Raw genomic sequence first — 21,472 nt, 5'->3', positions numbered from 1 at the left:
TGAATATCATATTTTGGAAAATGCAACCTGTTATGCTTTGTGTTTTGAAGGCGGCTTCCCGCCCTAGGAACACTTATGATACAGCCAGGTTCTTTGTCTAGACCGGAGCTAGGATAAACCACAAGAGGAACAGGGCATAACAACTCTGGGCAACTGCCTTACACGTATATTATTATATTCTCCAGAACAATAAAAAAAGAAATACATAATACTCTATACAATGTCAGGGGGTGTTAGACAGGACTAAGACTTGCAGATATGATATACATATCTCGCAAGATGCTCTGTCACGAGGATATAGGACAGACACTGTATAATCAATAGGCTGAGTTTGTACACAATTTTAGTCTAAGGCTGCATATCTCGCAATCTTGGTACTAGCGTCCTATTTTACACTGAATAGTGGTAGAGTACTATTTCAGACACTGTAAATTGGCAGGTATGCACTTTCTGAGGAGTAACTATTTGAACACTGCCTTCATCACTCACTATCTTCACTGTTCAGTATACGGTCACTGTACTCATTCTTTCTGGAGCAATGGAGCAATCACTGTTTGGTGGGAGAGGGTCGAGGGCTCAGGCTAGGTGGAGGGGGCCTGGGAACTCGCAGGTGTCGGCCAGGTGTTGGCAGAGTCCCTTCAGGTGTCCTTTCCTCCAAAAGCCACAGGACTACCCGCAGGGGTGTCGTCGCCCGTCGTGGACTGTGGTTGGGCGTGGTGAAGGGTCTCTTACTGGTGGGGCTGGGTATGGGAGTCTGACCCTTTGGGCTGGGGCCAAATAACTCCTGTAGGTGCTCCTGTCTATGCCTGGTGGGCGTTGCCGTCGCCTGGGACTGGAGAGGTCATGCCCTGGGTTTCTGGGGGCGCCATCGAGGATCCATCGGCTGCGGTCTCTCTCCCGTCAGGCCGCCGTCATGGTCTTACTGCGGCATCTCCTCCGGCAGGAGTCCGTCAGGTCCTGGTCTCCCTCTGGTGCCAGCTGGAGGATGCACACTCCCAGGGACAACACAGGGCCTGTCCACCAGTCCTCTAGACAGAGGTTCTCCTGGGGGCTGCCTCGGTCAGGGGAGATGGAGGTGCGACCTACTCTGCCACAGGAGAGGTGGGCTGAGCAAGGGTCGCCCTCGGGTTGCGAAGTCACAAGGGGCAAGAGACTTTTTAGACGTCTCTCCCTGGCATGGCTACAGGTCGTCACCGAGGTCCTGTGGGCAACAGGGAGAGGGTGGCTGCAGGCTGTCCCTGTCCAGTCAGTGCGGCTACAGGCCTTCACTGGGGCCCAACTTCCTGACGGGACTGTGGGCACAGTGAGGCTACAGGCCATCACCTGTCCATGGGCACAGCTACATGCCATCACCGAAGGCCTGTATGAGGAACGACATGTAGGCGGGGAGCAGCTACAGGTCGTCTCCTGCCTACTGATGCGGTTACAGGCTGTCGCCAGTGTCAAGGCCCTCGAGGCAACTGCAGAAGAAGAGGGGGCGTACCGCTCTCTCCCCAAGTACGGCTGCAGGCTGTCACTGTTTCTGCAGGGGGGGTGGGCAGCACCGGAGCGGCTGCAGGCCATCTCCTTTTGCATGTGGCTACAGGCTGTCGCTTTATATGTGTGGCTACAGGCTGTCACAGTTTCTGCGCAGCTACAGGCCGTTTTGTTTACTGTGCAGTTACAGGCTGTCACTGGGATGCTTCCTGGAACTGACCTCTCAGCTCCACCCCGATCCTGGCAAGGGCTGGCTCGGCCAGAGGGTACTGCACCCGGACTGAGATGTTTGTGCCGGGGGCGCTTCATTGAATAGGGGCGCATGGCCATATGGGACATATGCCCATATCACACGAGCAGCGAGCACGCCCTGGAAAACTCTCCGTAGTTGCCTCCTGGGGGTGTTGCGGTGCCCCCAGTTGCCACGCCTGGTACTTCACAACCTAAGTATTTTTATTAACTTGTATTTATCTTTCTTTTTTTTTTACTGGCTAGTATATGGCAATATATATCATTTCATTCAGTCACAACATTGTCGCATTAGACTTCAGTGAAAGCCCAGTCATTACTTAACATCGACTTGTGATCTTCCATATTTGTTCCGGAACTTCCACAATGCGTCCAAAATTCTAGGCCCTTGTAACATTGAATCATCCACTTCTCTCTCGTGTCTAGTAAGGCCTTTTCACCTGATTGCTAGAGCCTATTTCTCACTGTCTGAGCACGCAGTCCTGTCTCACAGGCAGTTTTCGTTTGTGACATGCACACGTCACACAACACGAACAGCTTCATCTGTTGAGATGAGGTCTGATGTCTATCCACTTGTCTTAACGGCTGGTGTACATGCTGACTTATACGTCAGTGCTTAGTCGTCTGAAAAGACATAAGCAACAGTCATATGTAAAAGTTTGATTTTAGTCAGGTACACGTTTGCAGTTTTGTTTTAAATACTTCATACAATCTACATTAATAACGTAATAATAACTGCATTTGTAAAATGCAAACATAAGGCTTTAGTAATTATCAATATCATTGGTAGTTGCTAAACATGAGCTAATTATCGAAAACAGCATCATCATTATTATCATCATCATTACTACTTTTCCTTTCCTGGAAGGGTGAGGTTGGATCCAGAAAGCAGGAAAAAAGCAAAACATGATAGTGGTAGATCTAATCAACATGCCCTATGAAATGCGCCACACACTTATTTACTAACTATTGAAACCCACGGACTGTATTCGAGCAAGTAGGCTTAAAGTTATCATACAGTAGCTAAAAAAAAAAAGTGCCATCCTACTTCCCTGATGTTAACGTGGAAATCTGTCAAAATCTGCTACCATATTGTTAGGAAAAAAAAAGTCCCAAAACACGAAAAAAAATCTGTTGTTTTAGAAACTATGAAAGATAGAATGGTGATATGCACATCTTCAAAAAGCATATGGGGAAAAAACCCTTGTGTGCAGCAAGCATCTGAGAAGGACGGGTCGACAGACTGCTACAAACCTCTCAGAAGGCTCTTAACGAATGTTAACGGAAATTAGCTGCACCAGAGAATGACTTAGCTCAGAGCTGTCAGCAGCCTAGGGGTTAAAATACTGTATGGTACTTTAGTGGCTTTTCTCGAAGTTGTCCATTATATTAATGAAAAAGATCTCCCCCCCCCCCGGAAATTAAAGGCCATATTGAATACTAAAATAGGTTTCACTTAAAAATTTGTAGAGATACAAGGGGAGGCCAGGATGAGATGGAGGGATGGGGTCAGTGGCGGATCCAGGGGGGGCGGGGGACGGCCACCCCCCTTTCAGCTATGAATGGCGCCCCTAAGAGCTGATTATTAACAAATATCAATGTGAGTAAAAATAAAAAGCTATAATAATAATAATAATGATAATAATAATAATAATAATTCATTATTATTATTATTATTATTATTATTATAGTACTGCTCACTCCAGACCCCCTAACTTATTGCCTCGCAACTTAGGCGCTCGGCGCCCATTACAGTGACAAACAGCCCTCCCCTTTCCTAAATCTTGGATCCACTACTGGGTGGAGAGTTATATCAGAGAGGGTGAGGTGAGCTGGGGGGGGCAATGAAATGGCGGGGGACATCGCGACGTAAAGGCTAGTTATTTGTGGCCACCGCTCCCTGCATTAAGGCGTCTGGCAATGGATGGATGGATGGACTTTTCATAAGCTCTGTAGCAGTGTTCATATACTCGACGTAGCTTTAACAGTCTACAAAATGGTACAGTTTCTAGGGTTATGCTGATCAATTTTGATTTTTTTTTTTTTTCATCTTGGCGAATCTGGAGAAAAGACATTTAAACAACACCTATTACTTCTTGATACTCTTTTCAGTGATGTATTGTACATAGATTTCATATCAATCAATCAATCAATCAATCATTTCCTGTGGCACCCCACGGGATGCATAGGGCCTCAATGAACTCTCTCCACCAATATTTGTCTCTTGCCATCTCCTTCAGGTCCCACCAACACTCCTCTCCTGCTTCTTTTTTCATTGTCCTCAACCAGGTTTCCCTCGGCCTACCTCTACCTCTTCTTCCTCTAGCAGTCCACTCTGGCACATCCTGTATTAAACTACCTTCCTTTCTGTATATGTGCCCCAGCCACTTCCAGTGAGACAGTCTCATTAACTGGTTCCACTCTCGTAATATCCCTTACTCTTGCATTTGTAACTCTGTCTTGCCACTTTACCCCAAGAATCCTTCTCAGTATTTTATTCTCAAATCCTAATACTTTCTGATCTGATGCAATTGTACTGTACCATGACTCATGCCCATAAATTAAAATGGGTCTAACCATGGACTTGTAAATTTTCACTTTAGTATGTACCGAAAGCATATTATTATTCCAAACAGATTTCAACATTCCAACAGCTCGCCAAGCCTGTCTAATCCTCTCCTCAATTTCATTGTTTAATGATCCATTAGATGATACAATCGTTCCCAGATATTTAAAGTTCTCTACATTCTTCACCACATTATTCCCAATTACACAATCGATTTGGTTCTCCACGTTCATATTAATAATTTCAGTCTTTCCACAATTTATTACCAATCCCACTTTTTCTCCTTCCTCCACCAGACAATCAAGCACCCTCTGCATCTCGTAAATACTTCCGCAAATCAGTACAATATCATCAGCATAGTCCAAATCCATCAGCTTCTTATTTTATTTCCAGTTAATTCCTGCACCTGTTCTCCTTACAACCTTTTTCATAGCATAATCCATAACCAAAACAAACAGCAATGGCGAAAGAACTCCTCCTTGAATCACTCCTGACCTAACTTGAAATGGATCACTCAAAGAACCACCCACCATTACCTTACAAAAAGTACATTCATGCAGGCTTCTAATAATATTTACAGACTTTTCTGGTATACCATAGAATCTCATAATTTTCAACATAGCTCCACGTGAAACACTATCAAACGCCTTTTCAAAATCCACAAAACACATACTAAGTGGCATTTTCATCTCATTAGCTTGTTGCATTAGATGCCTTACAATAAAAATCTGATCATTACAACCTCGACCCTTAAATCCCGCTTGTTCTTCTCTTAAAATTTTATCAATTACTGGCTCTATTTTGTTCAATAAGATTTTGGAAAAGATTTTTGCAACTACAGGTGTCAAAGTTATCCCCCTCCAATTGCCACACACACTTAAATCTCCCTTTTTTTGGCATTTTTATAATCACTCCATTTTTCCACTCTTCTGGAATTCCACCATTATCCCAAGCCACATTAAAATGTTTCGAAAGCGCATTCATCAACTCGTCATTTTCCACCTTAAGCATTTCAGGGAATATTCCATCCTCTCCTGGGGCCTTAAAATTCTTTAACTCCTTTATAGATTTTGCTACCTCTTCCAAAGTTATATCCCCTGTTTCTATCTGCAAATCTCTCTTGGCTGGCAAAATGTCCTATTCAGCTGGGATTGGTCTATTTAGAACAGATTCAAAGTGCTCTTTCCACCTTCCTTTTATATCCAAATCTTTAGTCATCAAATTACCATTTCTATCTCGTACAGGTATTTCCTTCCTTCTCTTTTCAGTCCCAGTTAATTCCTTTATGGCCTGATACGCTGCTCTTGTGCTCTGACCGTCATTTTTACTTAATTTAATTTCTGTCTCTGTCGCCTTTTCATCATATAGCCTCCTCTTATCACGTCTAACGAGTCTTTTTACTTCAGAATGTAAACTCCAGTACTTTGCCTTAAGTACTTCAACTACCTGGCCATCAGCATGTTCTTCATTTCTTAACTTAGCCTCTTTCCTTTTCTGAATTGCATTCCATGTTTCATCTGACATCCACTTTTTCCTTCTCGCTTTCCCTTTTTTCTTAATAGTAACCTTAGCACTCTCATGCAAAACCTCTTTTACCTCTCTCCACATTTGATTAATATCATTGTCTTCAGATTCCATCAAAGTCTGCAGGACTAGAAACCTGTTCCTACATTCCCACCGAAACTTTTCCCTCGTGCTCTCATCACTTCTCAGCTCATCAAAATCATAATTATTACCTCCTGTACAATTACCATTAACGTTTCTCTTAAGTTTTATTTTAATCTTTGACACAACAAGTTGATGATCACTACCTATATCTGCCCCCCTCCTTACGCAAACATCTTGCAGATAACTCCTATGCCTTCTGCTAATTGCAATGTGGTCAATCTGGTTACAGTATTTACCACAAGGTGAAATCCAAACAGTCTTATGTATTTTTCTATGCTCAAAGATAGTTCCACCAATTATAAGGTCATTTGCCAAACAAAAGCTTCCAAAGCGCACCCCATTTTCGTTTCTTATACCAACACCCTCCTTACCCATACAATTTTCAAAGCCATCCCTACTACTGCCAACAATCGCATTAAAATCACCAATGCAAACTAACACATCATGTCTTGCCACTCTATTCACTACATCCTGCAGCTTCTCATAAAAGTCATCCTTCATTTCATCAGCAGCCTCATTTGTCGGAGCGTACCCTACCACCATACTGATATTACCATGGTCAGATTTTAAACGAGCATAAAGCAAGCGCTCATTAATTGGTTCAAACTCACATACTGCCTTACAAGCATCTCTACTCAGCAGTAAGCCTACTCCTTGGTAATGAATTCCATCACTCCTACCAGAAACCAACATAGTAATACCATCTTCCAAATTCATTTTATCAACTCCAAGCAACCTCGTTTCTGTAAGTGCACAAATATCCATCTTGTATTCCTTGAACACTGAAATAAGTTCTTCCATTTTACCAGCCTGATTGTGAGTTCGAACATTCCAGTTTCCTATTCTCAAGGTTCTTTTTGGATGTATACACTTATTTTTACACCGTGGGAGTCTTAGCACCCCCTGCCCACTTAAGGGCTGCACGGAACTGAGGGCCATTGCTTCGTCACCAGAGTTCATCCAGATTTCTTAGGCAAAAAAATATTTTACCCTGGAGCCAATGCCAGTGGCTCGCAGGAACCAGACAGTGGAGAGAGGAAATTAACTAAATGAAAGTAAAATGCAAAGGGTTTGGACAGGCAAAGTACAAGGGAAAGAAAGAGAGCAAAAAGAATGTAGATAAAAGTGTCCTTATTAGTCGCCTCTTACGACAAGCAGGGAATACTGGGGAAGTATTCTATCCCCCCTTCCCCAGAGGAGAGATTTCATATACTGACGAGTTAATGATCTCTTTAATATATTGTTCTGGTGCTGTACATACTGTAGAATTCCACGTTGTACTGTCCGCTCAACAATGTTCTTGCCTGCTTTGTTCGTTCAAATAATTAACCCACGTGAGCGATAGCCTGACGGGTGCAATGTTTTGTTGGACTGTGTGTGTGTGTGTGTGTGTGTGTGTGTGTGTGTGTGTGTGTGTGTGTGTGTAACCAACACTGTTACTAGAACAGGTGGCAGTGAACCCTTCCCTAAATATCTTGTTTTAGTGACTGGACAAACATGCATTGCGAAGTATAATTGTAGTGACGCAATGATTTTGATTGAAGAGATGAATACTAAGTGAGATATGTCAGAACAGAAGGGCTAACTGGGTCCTGAAGTGAAGAATGTGGGAATAGATGGAGGGGTGGAGGTGGACCCAGTGAGGTGGATGTTAATGGTAGTAGCTTGAAGGACATTTCTACCAGGCAGGGCATTGCCATTGCCAACAGCCTGTCTTCTTCATGCACAAACTTAGCTAAAAGGTAGACATGATGAACTACTAACAAGAATTACCTTAACAAACGGTTGTACAGAATACTTTTAGCTAATGTCCTTGTACTTTCCCTACAGATATCCTCACACTCGTTATGTTTACTTCATGCTGGAGTCACCCTCGCATGTTTTTGCCAACCTCACCCTGTACAAGAATGTCTTCAACTGGTCGTTAACCTACAGGCTCGACTCTGATATTCCTAGTGTCTGGTAAATATGTTGACATTTTCGTTGATGAAATGCAGGCATGAGATTGCATGGAAAAGCTTACCCATGATACTGACATATTTTCGTTAAATTATGAGATTTTGTAACACCTCATTCTCAGTGACTTACTTGCATATTTAGCTACATACTAAAATATGTTACTGGCCAAACTTGTCACTGAAAATAAATAACATGCAAGAGAATACCTAGACGTAATTATGCAAAGTAAATTGCTCAGGAATAGGTGGTAGGAAGTCACTTATGCCAGCAAGAATCTAACTGATAATGGTTTTTGGTGACTGGCTGTGGTCTTGCGGTGCTGGTGTGGTGTAGGTACGGGCGGGTGTACCGTCGTCGCCACCCACTGCCACATGACGACCACAACTACGCCCAAAACAAGACTAAGATGGCAGCCTGGTTCGTGTCCAACTGCAACACTGTCAGCGGAAGGGAGACGTGAGTTCATCTCTTTCATGTGAATAGTAAACTCGGCCGGCAGAGAGACGAGAGTTATTTGTTTAATGTGTATAGTGTGTTGGACCGGCAGAGAGACGCGATATTATTTGTTTAAACGGTATAGTTTATGGCGCTGTCATGGAGATGTGACTCTATCTAATATCGACATTATGCTGTTTGGGCAGAAAGACAAAAGGTTATTTGTTTAATGTGTATAATGGGCTGGCATGGAGACGTAAATTTATTGTTTATTGTATATAGTATGCTGGGCTGGGATGGAGACTTTACTGTTACCTGCGGCCAAGTCGACAGGTCTGTAAGTGGTACGCCTGGGGGATTTTTTTTTATTTTTTTATCTGTCACTTTCAAGGAGAGTTCGAATATCTGCTCTTGGAGAACTTTCAACCTTATTTATTTATTTATTTATTTTTATGAAAGACAGTTGCTGAGCTTGAAATTTTAGATTAATTTAACATGGCAACTGTCGCATCTGCTGATGCATCAGCTGATTATTTAGCAGTTTTCAATTTTAGCCATAAGGAGAAATTAGAACGATTTCGCATATTCTAAGGGTTTCAAACAGTGAAGCTTTTTAAAAACTGGCTGCAATAGTTTCTTCTTTTTGGCAATGGTCTCTCTCTCTCATTTTTTTTTTTTTTACCTCCAGAATACTATGTTGGATCGGCAGCGAGACGTTAGTTCCTATGTATAATAAGGATACTGTTTTCAATCGGCAGAGATGTGCGAGTTCCTTAAAGTAATGCAATAGGTAGATAGATAGATAGATAGATAGATGGATAGATAGATAAATAGATAGATAGATAGATAGATAAATAGATCACAGCTTCTCGTCCTCGCCATTATTTTTGCACATTACAACCTAACATTACCGGATCGTCAGAGCACCCACCATCCACACATATGATGTAGTGCTACCTTCATGTGAGTGGCAAACCAGTTTGCTGTAAACCAAGAAAACATTTACCTCTCTAGGTGACTACCACATAACCAGATGACGCCTGGCGGTCTGGTGGATTAACCCGCCCCGTCCCGTCGACGTATGGGTACGTTGCAACATTTTGCATTTGCCAGTCCCGGCGACGTACTGGTACGTCGTGCAATTGCAAGGTCCCTATTTTGCACAATTTTCAATTTTCGCGCGTGATTTTTCGTACGTATACACGGGACACCTTCCTCTATTCCTCTACAAGATGCCAAGCAGGGACAGTGCCTTACACCACATAACCTCCCCCCTCCCCCCCTCACGCCATTGTCTCGGCAATTCACCTGTTATGAGTGACCTGGCCAGTAAAGATATTCAGGGCCAGAGTGATTCCCCAATCGATGACAATGTGGAGGACAAAGTTTACATTGCATTAGAAGAAGAAACAGTCAGAAATAATGATTAGGTAATGTGGCAAAAGAAGGTCAGGTATGGTGATTAGTTAGTGAGTGGAACAATGCTTATAATGCCTTTATTACTGCTTGAAAATCAATATACTCTCATACTACATATAAATTCGTACCAGGTAAATAAATAAATACCGTTTATGAGTTGTGTGAAATAGTTACCCTCCCACAGAACTCGTTTTCTTTGGTGCCAGCCTGTTAGAAAACGCAGTCAGGTAAGGAGGTACTCCTACCTAGATCGAGTATTTTAAACCTCAGGTGAGCGATTTCCCTATGAATTTTCGATGTTTCTCACCAAAAGCGGAGGTTTTAGCCAAAAAAAAATTTTTTGAAAATATCTCGGGATTGGGGGATATCGGAGGTGCGGAAAACCTCGGGACGTGACGGGTTAAGGCACTCCGACTGGATAGCCCCCAAGGGTTTACATTCAAGAGATTGTTGGGATTTCTTTCTCACAATGACATTCAAGGGATACTGAGGCAGGCCACCATCGCCTCAAATTTGGGAAGAGAATACTCTATCTCTGGGCCTCTACGCTCCTGATGCGGCAGTAAACTCTTGGACGATGGATGCTCAACGTAATATTCTTTATATATATATATATATATATATATATATATATATATATATTATTATGCGAGCTACGTTGATATTTAAAATATGTAATTTACTGAGAAGACAATTGTGAGACAAATAACTGTACTTACACCATAGGGTAATGTTTTACCATAGACTGGTTCAAGAGCTATCCGCTAGTGTTTTTCCTGAATTTTTACATGAACTCAAGTAGGTAAACTTGTGCGTAACGGGTGATTAGTGTTCTATCAGCTAAACCAGTACGAGTCAAAACAGTTCTATCTGTCATTGTCATGTTACTTGTGGGCAACTGTCCCAAGCGAATCCATACGATCAACTTCTTGGACAATTCAGTATTCATTTCTACATAACATACCATAATTATTTTCATAGCATCTCAAGAATATTAGAGTGTAATGAGGAACACAAATGGCGACTGAATACCTGTGTATATATATATATATATATATATATATATATATATATATATATATATATATATTGAGGGATGAGTGAGGCTGCTCACTCTCAGCTTAAATGTCAGAACCCACTGCCTAGCCCCGGGCTTCTACACTCCTCATGGGGCAACGCAGGATTGGATGATGGATGGATGGAAGGAATATACTGTATATATATATATATATATATATATATATATATATATATATATATATATATATATATATATGTGTGTGTGTGTGTGTGTGTGATGAAGAAGGAACCAGACGCCACTAGCCCGCAATAACTGTTCCGTCCAAGAGAAAAGCAAAAGACAAGAGAGAGCCAAATTCAAGATCCGATCATTTCGAGATGCCTGGACACACTGCGTTTGGAAGACGAGATCATAGGAAGCAGGAAATACAGACAGAGGGAGACAGTTCCAGATTTGACCTGTTGCATAAATGAAGGACTGGGAGTAACGGTTAACTCTTGCATTATAGAGTTGGACAGAAAAGGGATGTTTTTTTTTTGTTTTTTTTTTATGCGAGGAAGAAGGAACCAAAGGCCATGAGCCTGCAGTAACAGTTCCCTCCAAGAGAAAAACAAAATACAATAGAGAGCCAAATTCAAGATCCGATCATTTTGAGATGCCTGGACACACTGCGTTTGAAATACTGGGGATCATAGGCAGCAGGAAATACAGACAGAGGGAGACAGTTCCAGAGCTGACCTGTTGCATAAATGAAAGACTGGGAGTAACGGTTAACTCTTGCATTAGAGAGTTGGACAGAAAAGGGATGAGAGTTTGCTGCCAGACGGGTGCTACGCACCCGTCGTAGAGGTGGAGGAATGCAAGCAGACAGTTCAGAGGAGCAGTGACCATTAAAGTAGCGATAGAAAAGAGATAATGATGCAACAGTGCGGCGAAGAGACAGAGGTTGAAGGGAGTCAGTAAGAGGAGGAGAGTTAATGAGACGAAAAGCCTTTCACTCCACCCTATTGAGAAGAGCTGTATGTGGGGAGCCTCCCCATACATGAGAGTTGTACTCCACACAGGGGCGGATAAAACCCCTGTATAGAGTCAACAATTGTGCAGGGGTAAAGAAAGAGCGGAGTTGGCTTAGCACACCTAATCTCTTAGAAGCAGATTTTACAAGAGATGTAATATGATCTTTCCAAGATAAGTCCCTAGTAAATGAAACCCCAAGCATGTTCAAGGATGATGCAGGATTAAGCTGAATATTATTAAACATTAGTGGGTATACCTGTGGAAGATTTTGTCGGGTTGATAGGTGTAAGAACTGAGTCTTAGATGCATTAAAGACAACCATATTATTTTTACCCCAGTCAGAGATACGAGCCAAGTCAGACATTAGGTGTGCCATAGCCTCATCCCTTGTTTGTTGAAGTAACTGTTGAGATGGGCGTTGCGGGAACCAAATGGAAAGGTGAAGGGTGGAGTCATCAGCGTATGAGTGGATAGGGTTAGATGTACAGCTTAGAAGATCATTGATGAATAAAAGGAAGAGAGTTGGTGGTAGGACAGAGCCCTGAGGAACACCACTGTTGATAGATCTAGGAGAAGAATGATGGCCGTCTACAACAGCGGCGATAGAACGACCAGAAAGGAAGCTAGCGATGAAGGCACAGATAGAAGGGAAGAAACCGTAGGAGAGCAGTTTGGAAATTAAAGAGAATTATGCCAGACTCGATCGAAAGCCTTTGAGATGTCAAGTGCAATAGCAAAGCTTTCGCCAAAGTCCCGAAAGGAGGATGACCAGGAGTCTGAAAGGTAGGTGAGAAGATCGCCAGTGGAGCGTCCCTGACGGAACCCATACTGACGATCGGAAAGAAGGTTGTGATAGGAGAGATGCCTTAAAATTTTTCTATTAAGAATTGACTCAAAAACTTTTAAAATACAGGACGTTAAAGCAATTGGACGATACTTGGAGGGTTGGGAGTGATCACCCTTCTTTGGGACTGGCTGAATGAGAGCAAACTTCCAGCAAGAAGGAAAGGTACAAGTTGACAGACAAAGGAGAAAGAGTTTGCCTAGGCAGGGTGTAAGCACAGAAGCACAGTTCTTGAGAACAACAGGAGGGACCCCATCAGGCCCATATGCCTTGTTAGTACTGAGGCCAGTGATGGCAGAAAATACATCAACTGAAGAAATTTTAATGTCAGCCATGAGGAAGTCAGAGTGGGGAAGTGATGGAGGAACAGCACCGGAATCGTCTAAGGTGGAATTGGAGGAGAAAGTCTGTGCGAAGAGATCTACTTTATCAGTAGAAGAAATAGCTACAGAACCATCAGAGTAGAAAAGAGGAGAGAAGGATGATGAGGTATAGTTGTTAGAAAGATTTTTGGCAAAGTGCCAGAAGGAGCAGGAAGAATTCAAGTTGGAGAGCTGAGAGCATTTAGTATGGATGAAATTATTTTTAGTGGAGCGAAGAACAGACTTAGCACAATTCTGGGCAGAAACGTAAAGATGATGTGATTCAGGGGTGGGTTGGCTCTGGTACCTTTTGTAGGTCTTCTCCTTGTTGCGGACAACATTAGAACAAGCGTGATTAAACCAAGGCTTTCTTGCGTTAGTCAAAGGATATGAGAAAGGAATGTATGCTTCCACGCCCGAGAGAATAACCTCCGTAATGCGCAAGGCACACTCAGATGGCTCACAGCAATGGAAGCAATAATCATTCTACGGAAAATCAAAGAAGTAGTGCCTGAGGGCCTCCCAGTCTGCGGCTCCAAAATGCCACAGACGATGTTTCCCTGGAGGGTCCACAGGCCGTACCAGAGTGATAGGACAGGTTAAGGTAATAAGGTTGTGATTGGAGGAGCCCAATGGAGAGAAAAGATTAACAGAGTAAGCAGAAGGATTAGTTGTAAGGAAGAGGTCAAGTATGTTGGAGCTCTCTCCAAGGCAGTCAGGGATACGGGTAGGGTGCTGTACAAGCTGCTCTAGGTCATTAAGGATAGAAAAGATGTAGGCTTGTTCACCAGGTGGATCCGTGAAAGGAGAGGAGAGCCAAAGGTGGTGGTGAACATTGAAATCTCCAAGAATGGAGATTTCAGAGAAAGGAGAAATGGACAGAATTTGTTCCATCGTAGAAGTAAGATAGTCGAAGAATTTTTGATAGTCAGTAGAATTTGGGGATAAGTAAACAGCACAGATATATTTAGTCAGAGAATGACAGGAAAGCCGAAGCCAGAGTGTGGAGAATTCAGAAGAATCAAGTTCAGGAACACGAGAGCAAGATAAGTCGTTGCGTATGTATACACAACAGCCACCTTTGGCTTTGAAATGAGTATAGAGAAAGTAGGAGGATACAGAAAAGGGTTTGCTCTCAGTTGCCTCAGACAGCTGAGTCTCCGTTAGAAAAAGAAGGTGAGGTTTAGAGGAGGAGAGGTGGTGCTCAACAGAGCGAAAGTTAGATGAAAGGCTGCGAATGTTGCAGAAATGAAGAAGAAGAGAGTCAGACAATGGTTCCAGGCACCTCGAGTCGTCACCGGGAGAGGGGCAGATGGCGGGGGCATTTATGGTCCCCCCCCCCTGGGGACTCCGAGGCTTGATGAATCGACGCCATTTTTGGTGAATTTTGAATAGGAAGTGTAGTGTGTACTGTGCATGTAGTTTGGTGAAGATAGTTAGAGAAATTTGTACTGGAGAGCATGCTGGCCTACTCTCTGTGTAACTGAGACACTGAAAAAGTTCAACAAAGGGGGATGGTCAGGAACTAGTCCTGAGGGCTGATGAAACGGGAGCTCCAGCACTCCCTGTCATCAGCTTTCCATCCACCTCGGGAGTACTGCTCTGCTCGACTGGTGCTACAGTCTACGCACCCGTCGAAGAGGTCGAGGAATGCATGCAGACAGTTCAGAGGAGCAGTGACCATTGAAGTAGCGATAGAAAAGAGATAAAGATGCAACAGTGCGGCGAAGAGATAGAGGTTCAAGGGAGTCAGTAAGAGGAGGAGAGTTAATGAGACAAAAAGCCTTTGACTCCATCCTATTGAGAAGAGACTGTGTGTGGGGAGCCTCCCCACACATGAGAGTTGTACTCCACACAGGGGCGGATAAAACCCGTGTATAGGGTCAACAATTGTGCAGGGGTAAAGAAGGAATGGAGTCGGCTTAGCACACCTAATCTCTTAGAAGCAGATTATACGAGAGATGTAATATGATCTTTCCAAAATAGTCCCTAGTAAATGAAACCCGAAGCATGTTCAAGGATGATGCAGGATTAAGCTGAATATTATTAAACTTTAGTGGGTACACCTGTGGAAGATTTTGTTGGGTTGATAGGTGTAAGAACTGATTCTTTGATGCATTAAAAACAACAAGATTATTTTTACCCCAGTAAGAGATACGAGCCAAGTCAGACAATAGGTGTGCCATAGTCTCATCCCTTGTTTATTGAAATAACCACTGAGATGGACGTTGCAGGAACCGAATGGAAAAGTGAAGGGTAGAGTCATTAGCGTATGAGTAGATAGGGTTAGATGTACAGCTTAGAAAGTCATTGATGAATAAAACTAAGAGAGTTGTTGATAGGACAGAGCCCTGAGGAACACCACTGTTGATAGATCTAGGAGAAGAACGATGGCCATCTATAACAGCGGCTATAGAACGACCAGAAAGAAATCTAGAGATGAAGACACAGATAGTAGGATAGAAACCGTAACAGGGCGTTTGGAAATTAAAGATTAATGCCAGACTCGATCGAAAGCCTTTGAGATGTCAAGTGCAATGGCAAAGCTTTCGCCACAGTCCCGAGAGGAGGATGACCATGAGTCTGAAAGGTAGGTGAGAAGATCCCCAGTGGAGCGTCCCTGACGGAACCCATACTGACGATCAGAAAGAAGGTTGTGATAGGAAAGATACTTTAAATTTTTTTTTATTAAGAACTGACTCGAAAACTTTTGAGATACAGGATGTTAAAGCAATTGAACGATAGTTTGAGGGTTGAAAATGGTCACCCTTCTTTGGGACTGGCTAAATGAGAACAAACTTCCAGCAAGAAGGAAAGGTACAAGTTGATAGACAAAGGTGAAAGAGTTTGCCTAGGCAGCGTATAAGCACAGAAGCACAATTCTTGAGAACAACAGGAGGGACTCCATCAGGCCCATATGCCTTGTTAGTATTGAGGCCTGTGGTGGCAGAAAATTCATCAGCTGAAGAAATGTTAATGTCAGCCATAAGGAAGTCAGAGGGGGGAAGTGATGGAACAGCACCAGAATCGTCTAAGGTGGAACTGGAGGAGAAAGTCTGAGCGAAGAGATCTGCTTTATTGGTAGAAGAAATGGCAACAGAGCCATCAGAGTAGAAAAGAGGAGGGAAGAATAATGGGGTAAAGTTGTTAGAAAGGTTTTTGGCAAGGTACAAGAAGGAGTGGGAAGAATTCGAGTTGGAGAGTTGAGAGCATTTAATACGGATGAAATTATTTTTAGCTGAGCGAAGAACAGACTTAGCACGATTCCGGGCAGAAACGTATAACAGATGTGATTCAGGGGTGGGTTAGCTCCGGTACCTTTTATAGGCCCTCTCCTTGTTGCAGACAGCATTAGAACAAGCGTGCTTAAACCAAGGCTTTCTTGCATTAGTCAAAGGATATGAGAAAGGAATGTATGCTTCAATCCCTGAGAGAATAACCTCTGTAATGCGCAAGGCACACCGAGATGGCTCCCGGCCATGAAAGCAATAATCATTCCACGGAAAATCAAAGAAGTACTGGCTGAGGGCCTCCCAGTCTGCAGCTCCAAAGTGCCACAGACGACGTTTCTCTGGAGGGTCCACAGGCCGTACCAGAGTGATAGGAAAGGTTAAGGTAATAAGGTTGTGATTGGAGGAGCCCAACGGAGAGAAATGATTAACAGTGTAAGCAGAAGGATTTGTTGTAAGGAAGAGGTCAAGTATGTTGGAGCTCTCTCCAAGGCAGTCAGGGGTATGGGTAGAGTGCTGAACAACCTGCTTTAGGTCATTAAGGATAAAAAAGGTGTAGGCTTGTTCACCAGGTAGATCAGAGAAAGGAGAGGAAAGCCAAAGGTGGTGGTGAACATTGAAATCTCCATTCTGAATGGAGATTTCAGAGAATGGAGAAATTCTTAGAGTGTGTTCCATCGTAGAAGTAAGATAGTAGAAGAATTTTTCATAGTCAGTAGAATTAGGTGATAAGTAAACAGAACAGATATATTTAGTCAGACTGTGACAGGAAAGCTAAAGCCAGAGTGTAGAGAATTCAGAAAAATCGAGTTCAGGAACATGAGAGCAAGATAAGTCGTTACATATATATACTCAACAGCCGCCTTTGGCTTTGAAATGAGTATAGAGAAAGTAGGAGCATACAAAAATGGCTTTGCTCTCAGTTGCCTCAGACAGCTGAGTCTCATTTAGGAAAAGAAGGTGAGGTTTAGAGGAGGAGAGGTGGTGTTCAACAGAGAGAAAAAGTTCGAGGAAAGACCACGAATGTTGCAGAAATGAAGAAGAAGTGAGTCAGACAGTGGTTCCACGCAGCTCGAGTTGTCATCGAGAGAGGGGCGGACTGTGGGGGCATTTATGGTCCCCCCCTGGGGGGACCATAAATGCCCCCACCTTCCGCCCCTCTCCCGGTGACGACGTATATAAATGTTTATATATGCATATATGTATACATTTATCTTTATATAAATACACAGATACATAAACATATATCCGGTATGTATAAATTAATGTATATAAAATGCACAGAAGAAGGACCCAAAGGCCAGTACTCAGCAAGATTGTTCCCTCCAAGAAAAAACAAAAATAAGATAACGGAGAGTCAAATTAAAGATTCGTTCGTTTCGAGCTGCTTGGACACACTGCGTTTGAACGACTGAAGATCATAGACAGTAGTAAATTCAGGCAAAGGGAGACACCGCCAGAGTTGGCCTGTTGCATATATGAAGAACTAGGAGTAATGGTTAACTCTTGCATTAGAGAGTTGGACAGAAAAGGGATAAGCGTTTAATGCTAGATGGAAGCTACGCGCCCGCAGTATTGGTGGAGGGATGCAAGCATACAGTTCAGAGAAGGAATGACTATTGACGTAGCGATAAAAAGGAGATAAAGATGCAACAGTGCAGTGAGGAGACAGGGTGATGGGAGCTAGTAAGAGGAGTTAATGAGACGAAAAGCCTTTGGCGCCACTTTGTTGAGAAGACCTGTATGTGGGGAGCCTCCTCGCACATGAGAGTTGTACTCTATAAAGGGATGAATAAAATCAATGTATAAAGTCAACAACCGTGCAGGGGTAACAAAGGCACGGAGTCGGCTTAGCAAACTATGGTCTTGTAAGCAGATTTTACAAGAGAGGTAGTATGATCTTTTCAAGGTATATCCCGAGAGAATGAACCCAAGAGAAAGAAACCCCAAATATGTTTAAAGATGATGTAGGATTGAGGTGAACATTGTTAGACATAAGAAGATACTCCTGCAGATGATTTACTCGGGATGAAAGTTGTAATAACTGAGTTACTGATGCATTAAAAACGACAAGATTACTTTAACCCCAGAGATATGAACCAAGACAGACATTAGGTGTGCCCTAGCCTCATCCCTTGTCTCTTCAAGTATCTGCTGAGGTGGACGTTGCAGGAAGTGAATGGAAAGGTGAAGGGTGGAGTCATCGGTGTATCAGTGGATATGGTTAGATGTACAGTTTAGATTATTAATCTAAACTGTACGTCTAACACTATCCCTAAACTTTAGGTCACTGATGAACAGAAGGAAGTGAATTAGTAATTAGTAAATCCCCCGAGGAACACCTCTATTCATACCTCTAGGAGAAGAACCGTGGCCATCTACCATAGCAGTCATAGAACGACCAGAAACGAAGCTTGAGGAGAAGGCACAGTTATAAGAATAAAAAAACGTAAGAGGGCTGTTTGGAAACAAAAGTTTTATGTCATACGTGATTGAAAGAGTTTGAGATGTCAAGTGGAAAGGCGTAGCTATCGCCAAAATCACGAAAGGAAGATGACCAGGAGCCTGAAAGGAATGTAAGAAGATCGCCAGTGAAGAGTCCCTCACGGAACCCATACTGACGATCAGAAAGGCAATTGCGATAGGAAAGGTGCTTTTATTTTATTTTGTTTTATTTTTTTAAGAACAGACTTAAAATATTTTGAAATACAGGATGTTAAAGCACTTGGACGATAGTTAGAAGGCTGGAAATGGTCACCCTTCTTTGGGACCGGCTGAAAAACAGCAAACTTCCAGCAAGAAAGGTACAAGTTGTCAGATAAAAGCGAAATAGTTTAATAAAGTGGGGTGTAAGGAAAGAAGCACAGTTCTTGAGGACAACAGGAGGGACCCCATCAAGCCCAGATGCCTTGTTAGTATTGAAGCCAGTGATGGCAGAATATACATCAACTGAAGAAATTTTAATGATAGCCATGAGGAAATCAGAGAGAAATGATAGAGGAAAAGCTTGGGAATCGTCTAACATAGAATTAGAAGAGAAAGTCTGAGCAAAGAGTTCTGCTGTCAGTAGAAGAAATAGCTATAGAGCCATGAGAGGGGAAAAGAGGAGGGAAGAGTGATGAGGTAAAAGTTAAAAAAAAATCATGGCATGCGGCCAAAGGGAATGGGAAGAAATTGAATTGGAGATTTCAGAGGATTAAGCACTAATGAAATTGTTTTTAGCAGAGCAAAGAACAGACTAAGCCTGATTTCTGGCAAAAACATAAAAGAGATGACATTCAACGGTGGGTACCTCTCCTCCACATTGTGGATAGCTTAGAACATGCGTCATTAAACTTAGTTTTCTTGCGCATTAGTAACAGGATATGAGAAAGGAATGTATGCTTACATGCCCGAGAGAATAATCTCCGTAATATGCAAGGCAAACTCACATGGCGCTCAGTCATGGAATCAATAATCTTTCCAGGGAAGATAAAAGAAACACTGCATGAGGGCCTCCCAATTGGCTGATACAAACTGCCACAGCTGTCGCTTCTTGGGAGGGCCTACAGGCCTTACTGGAGCAATGGGACAGGTTCCGGTGATCAGGTTGTGATTGGAGGAGCCCGACAGAGAGAAAAGATTAACATTGCACAAGCAGAAGGACTAGTTAAAAGGAAGAGGTCTAGTCTGTCGGAACTCTCTCCAAGGCAGTCAGGGATACAGTTAGGGTGCTGTACACGCTGCTATAGGTCATTCAGGATAGAAAAAATGTAGGCTTGTTCACCAGGTGGATCAGTGAAGGGAGAGCCAAAAGTGATGGTGAACACTGAAATAACCGAGAATTGAGATTTCTGAGAAAGGGGAAACTGATAGGATGTGTTTCATTCTTGAAGTAAGGCAGTCGAAAAATTTTTCATAGTCAGCAAAAATCAGAGGACAAGTAAAGAGCACAGATAAATTCAGTCAGAGAATGGCAGGAATGGCGAAGAAAGAGAGTTGAGAATTCAGAAGATTTAAGTTCAGGAACACGAGATCAAGATATGTTGTTGTGTACATAACACAACAGCCAAATTTGACTTCGAAATGAGTATAGAGAAATAAGGAGGATATATAGAAGGTTTGCTATCAGTCGCCTCAGACAGTTGAGTCTCAGTGAGGAAGAGAAGGTGAGGTTTAGAGGAGGGGAGGTGGTGTTTATCGGAGAAAAAGTTAGAGGAACGGCCGTAAATGTTGAAGAAATGAAGAAAAAATGATTCAGACAGTGGTTCCAGCCTTTAGCTTGGTTGTCACCGGGACAGGGGGAGATGGCTGAGGCTTTGATGTACCCCCCACCCCCCTCCCCCACTGGAGACTCCGAGCCTTTGTAGTGGGAAGCTATTTTTTGGTTTCAATGTTGAATAGAAAGTGTAGTGTACAATGAGCATTTAGTCTAGTATTGACACTTAGAGGAAATTATAATGGAGAGCATGCTGGCCTTTTCTAGGTGTTACTGAAACACTGTAAAAGTTCAGCAAGGGGGAAGTGTCAGAAGCTAGTCCGGAGGGCTGATGAAGTTGGAGCTCCAGCTCTCCCTGTCATCAGTTTTCCATCCACCTTGGGAGTAGTGCCCTGCCCAACTGGTGCTACAGTGTACTCCGTGCAATATCTATCTATCTAACTATCTATCTGTCTCTATCGATCTACCTCTCTATCTATCCATCTATCTTATCTATCTATCTATCTATCTATGTATACAGTATATATATATATATATATATATATATATATGGAGCCTCTGTGGTATAGTGGTAGAGTGTGCGTTTCGCACGCTGGTAAGCGTGGGTTCGCCTCCCGCCATAGTTGTAAAAACTTTGGGAAGCTTTCACCAAATCTCTTGCTACTTTGGCGTACACAAGGGGTGCTGTGGTTGAACCAGTGTTACATACTGGTATGCTTGCACCCAGTCGGGTTAAGGCGGGATGATTACACTTGGTCCACAGACTACACACACATCTAAAGCCTCTACAACACTACAGTTACACTCACAAGCACATCTCACCCTACATACAGTCTCTACCAGACAGCCTAAGCCACTTGGTAGAGATACATTGGCTGTAACGTCCCTGCTTCGGTAGGGATAGGCCGGTCCTGCAGTAGACCTCAACAGCTGAGGATGATATATATAGATAGATACATAGATATAGATACATAGATATAGATACAGATAGATATATGGACATACATACATATATCTATATCTATCTT

The 21,472-nt window shown here is 42.8% G+C and overlaps 1 protein-coding gene across 1 annotated transcript in view; it reads left to right on the top strand.

Annotated features, from left to right (window-relative positions):
• The window catches only part of LOC145406282 (alpha-(1,3)-fucosyltransferase C-like), a 90,607-nt gene that overhangs the window by 48,519 nt on the left and 20,616 nt on the right, over positions 1-21,472 (top strand). The window contains exons 5-6 of the mRNA XM_080277445.1: positions 7,790-7,921; positions 8,252-8,374. Of these exons, the coding sequence (XP_080133571.1) occupies positions 7,790-7,921; positions 8,252-8,374 (255 nt within the window). The remainder of the gene's footprint in view (positions 1-7,789; positions 7,922-8,251; positions 8,375-21,472) is intronic.

This window comes from Coenobita brevimanus, chromosome 8 (genome assembly GCF_032717465.1).
Source record: "Coenobita brevimanus isolate Jiangsu-jjx chromosome 8, ASM3271746v2, whole genome shotgun sequence".
NCBI classification, from domain to species: Eukaryota; Metazoa; Arthropoda; class Malacostraca; order Decapoda; family Coenobitidae; genus Coenobita; species Coenobita brevimanus.
The sequence above is the reverse complement of the archived record's forward strand: the minus strand, read 5'-3'. Positions and strand labels throughout refer to the sequence as shown.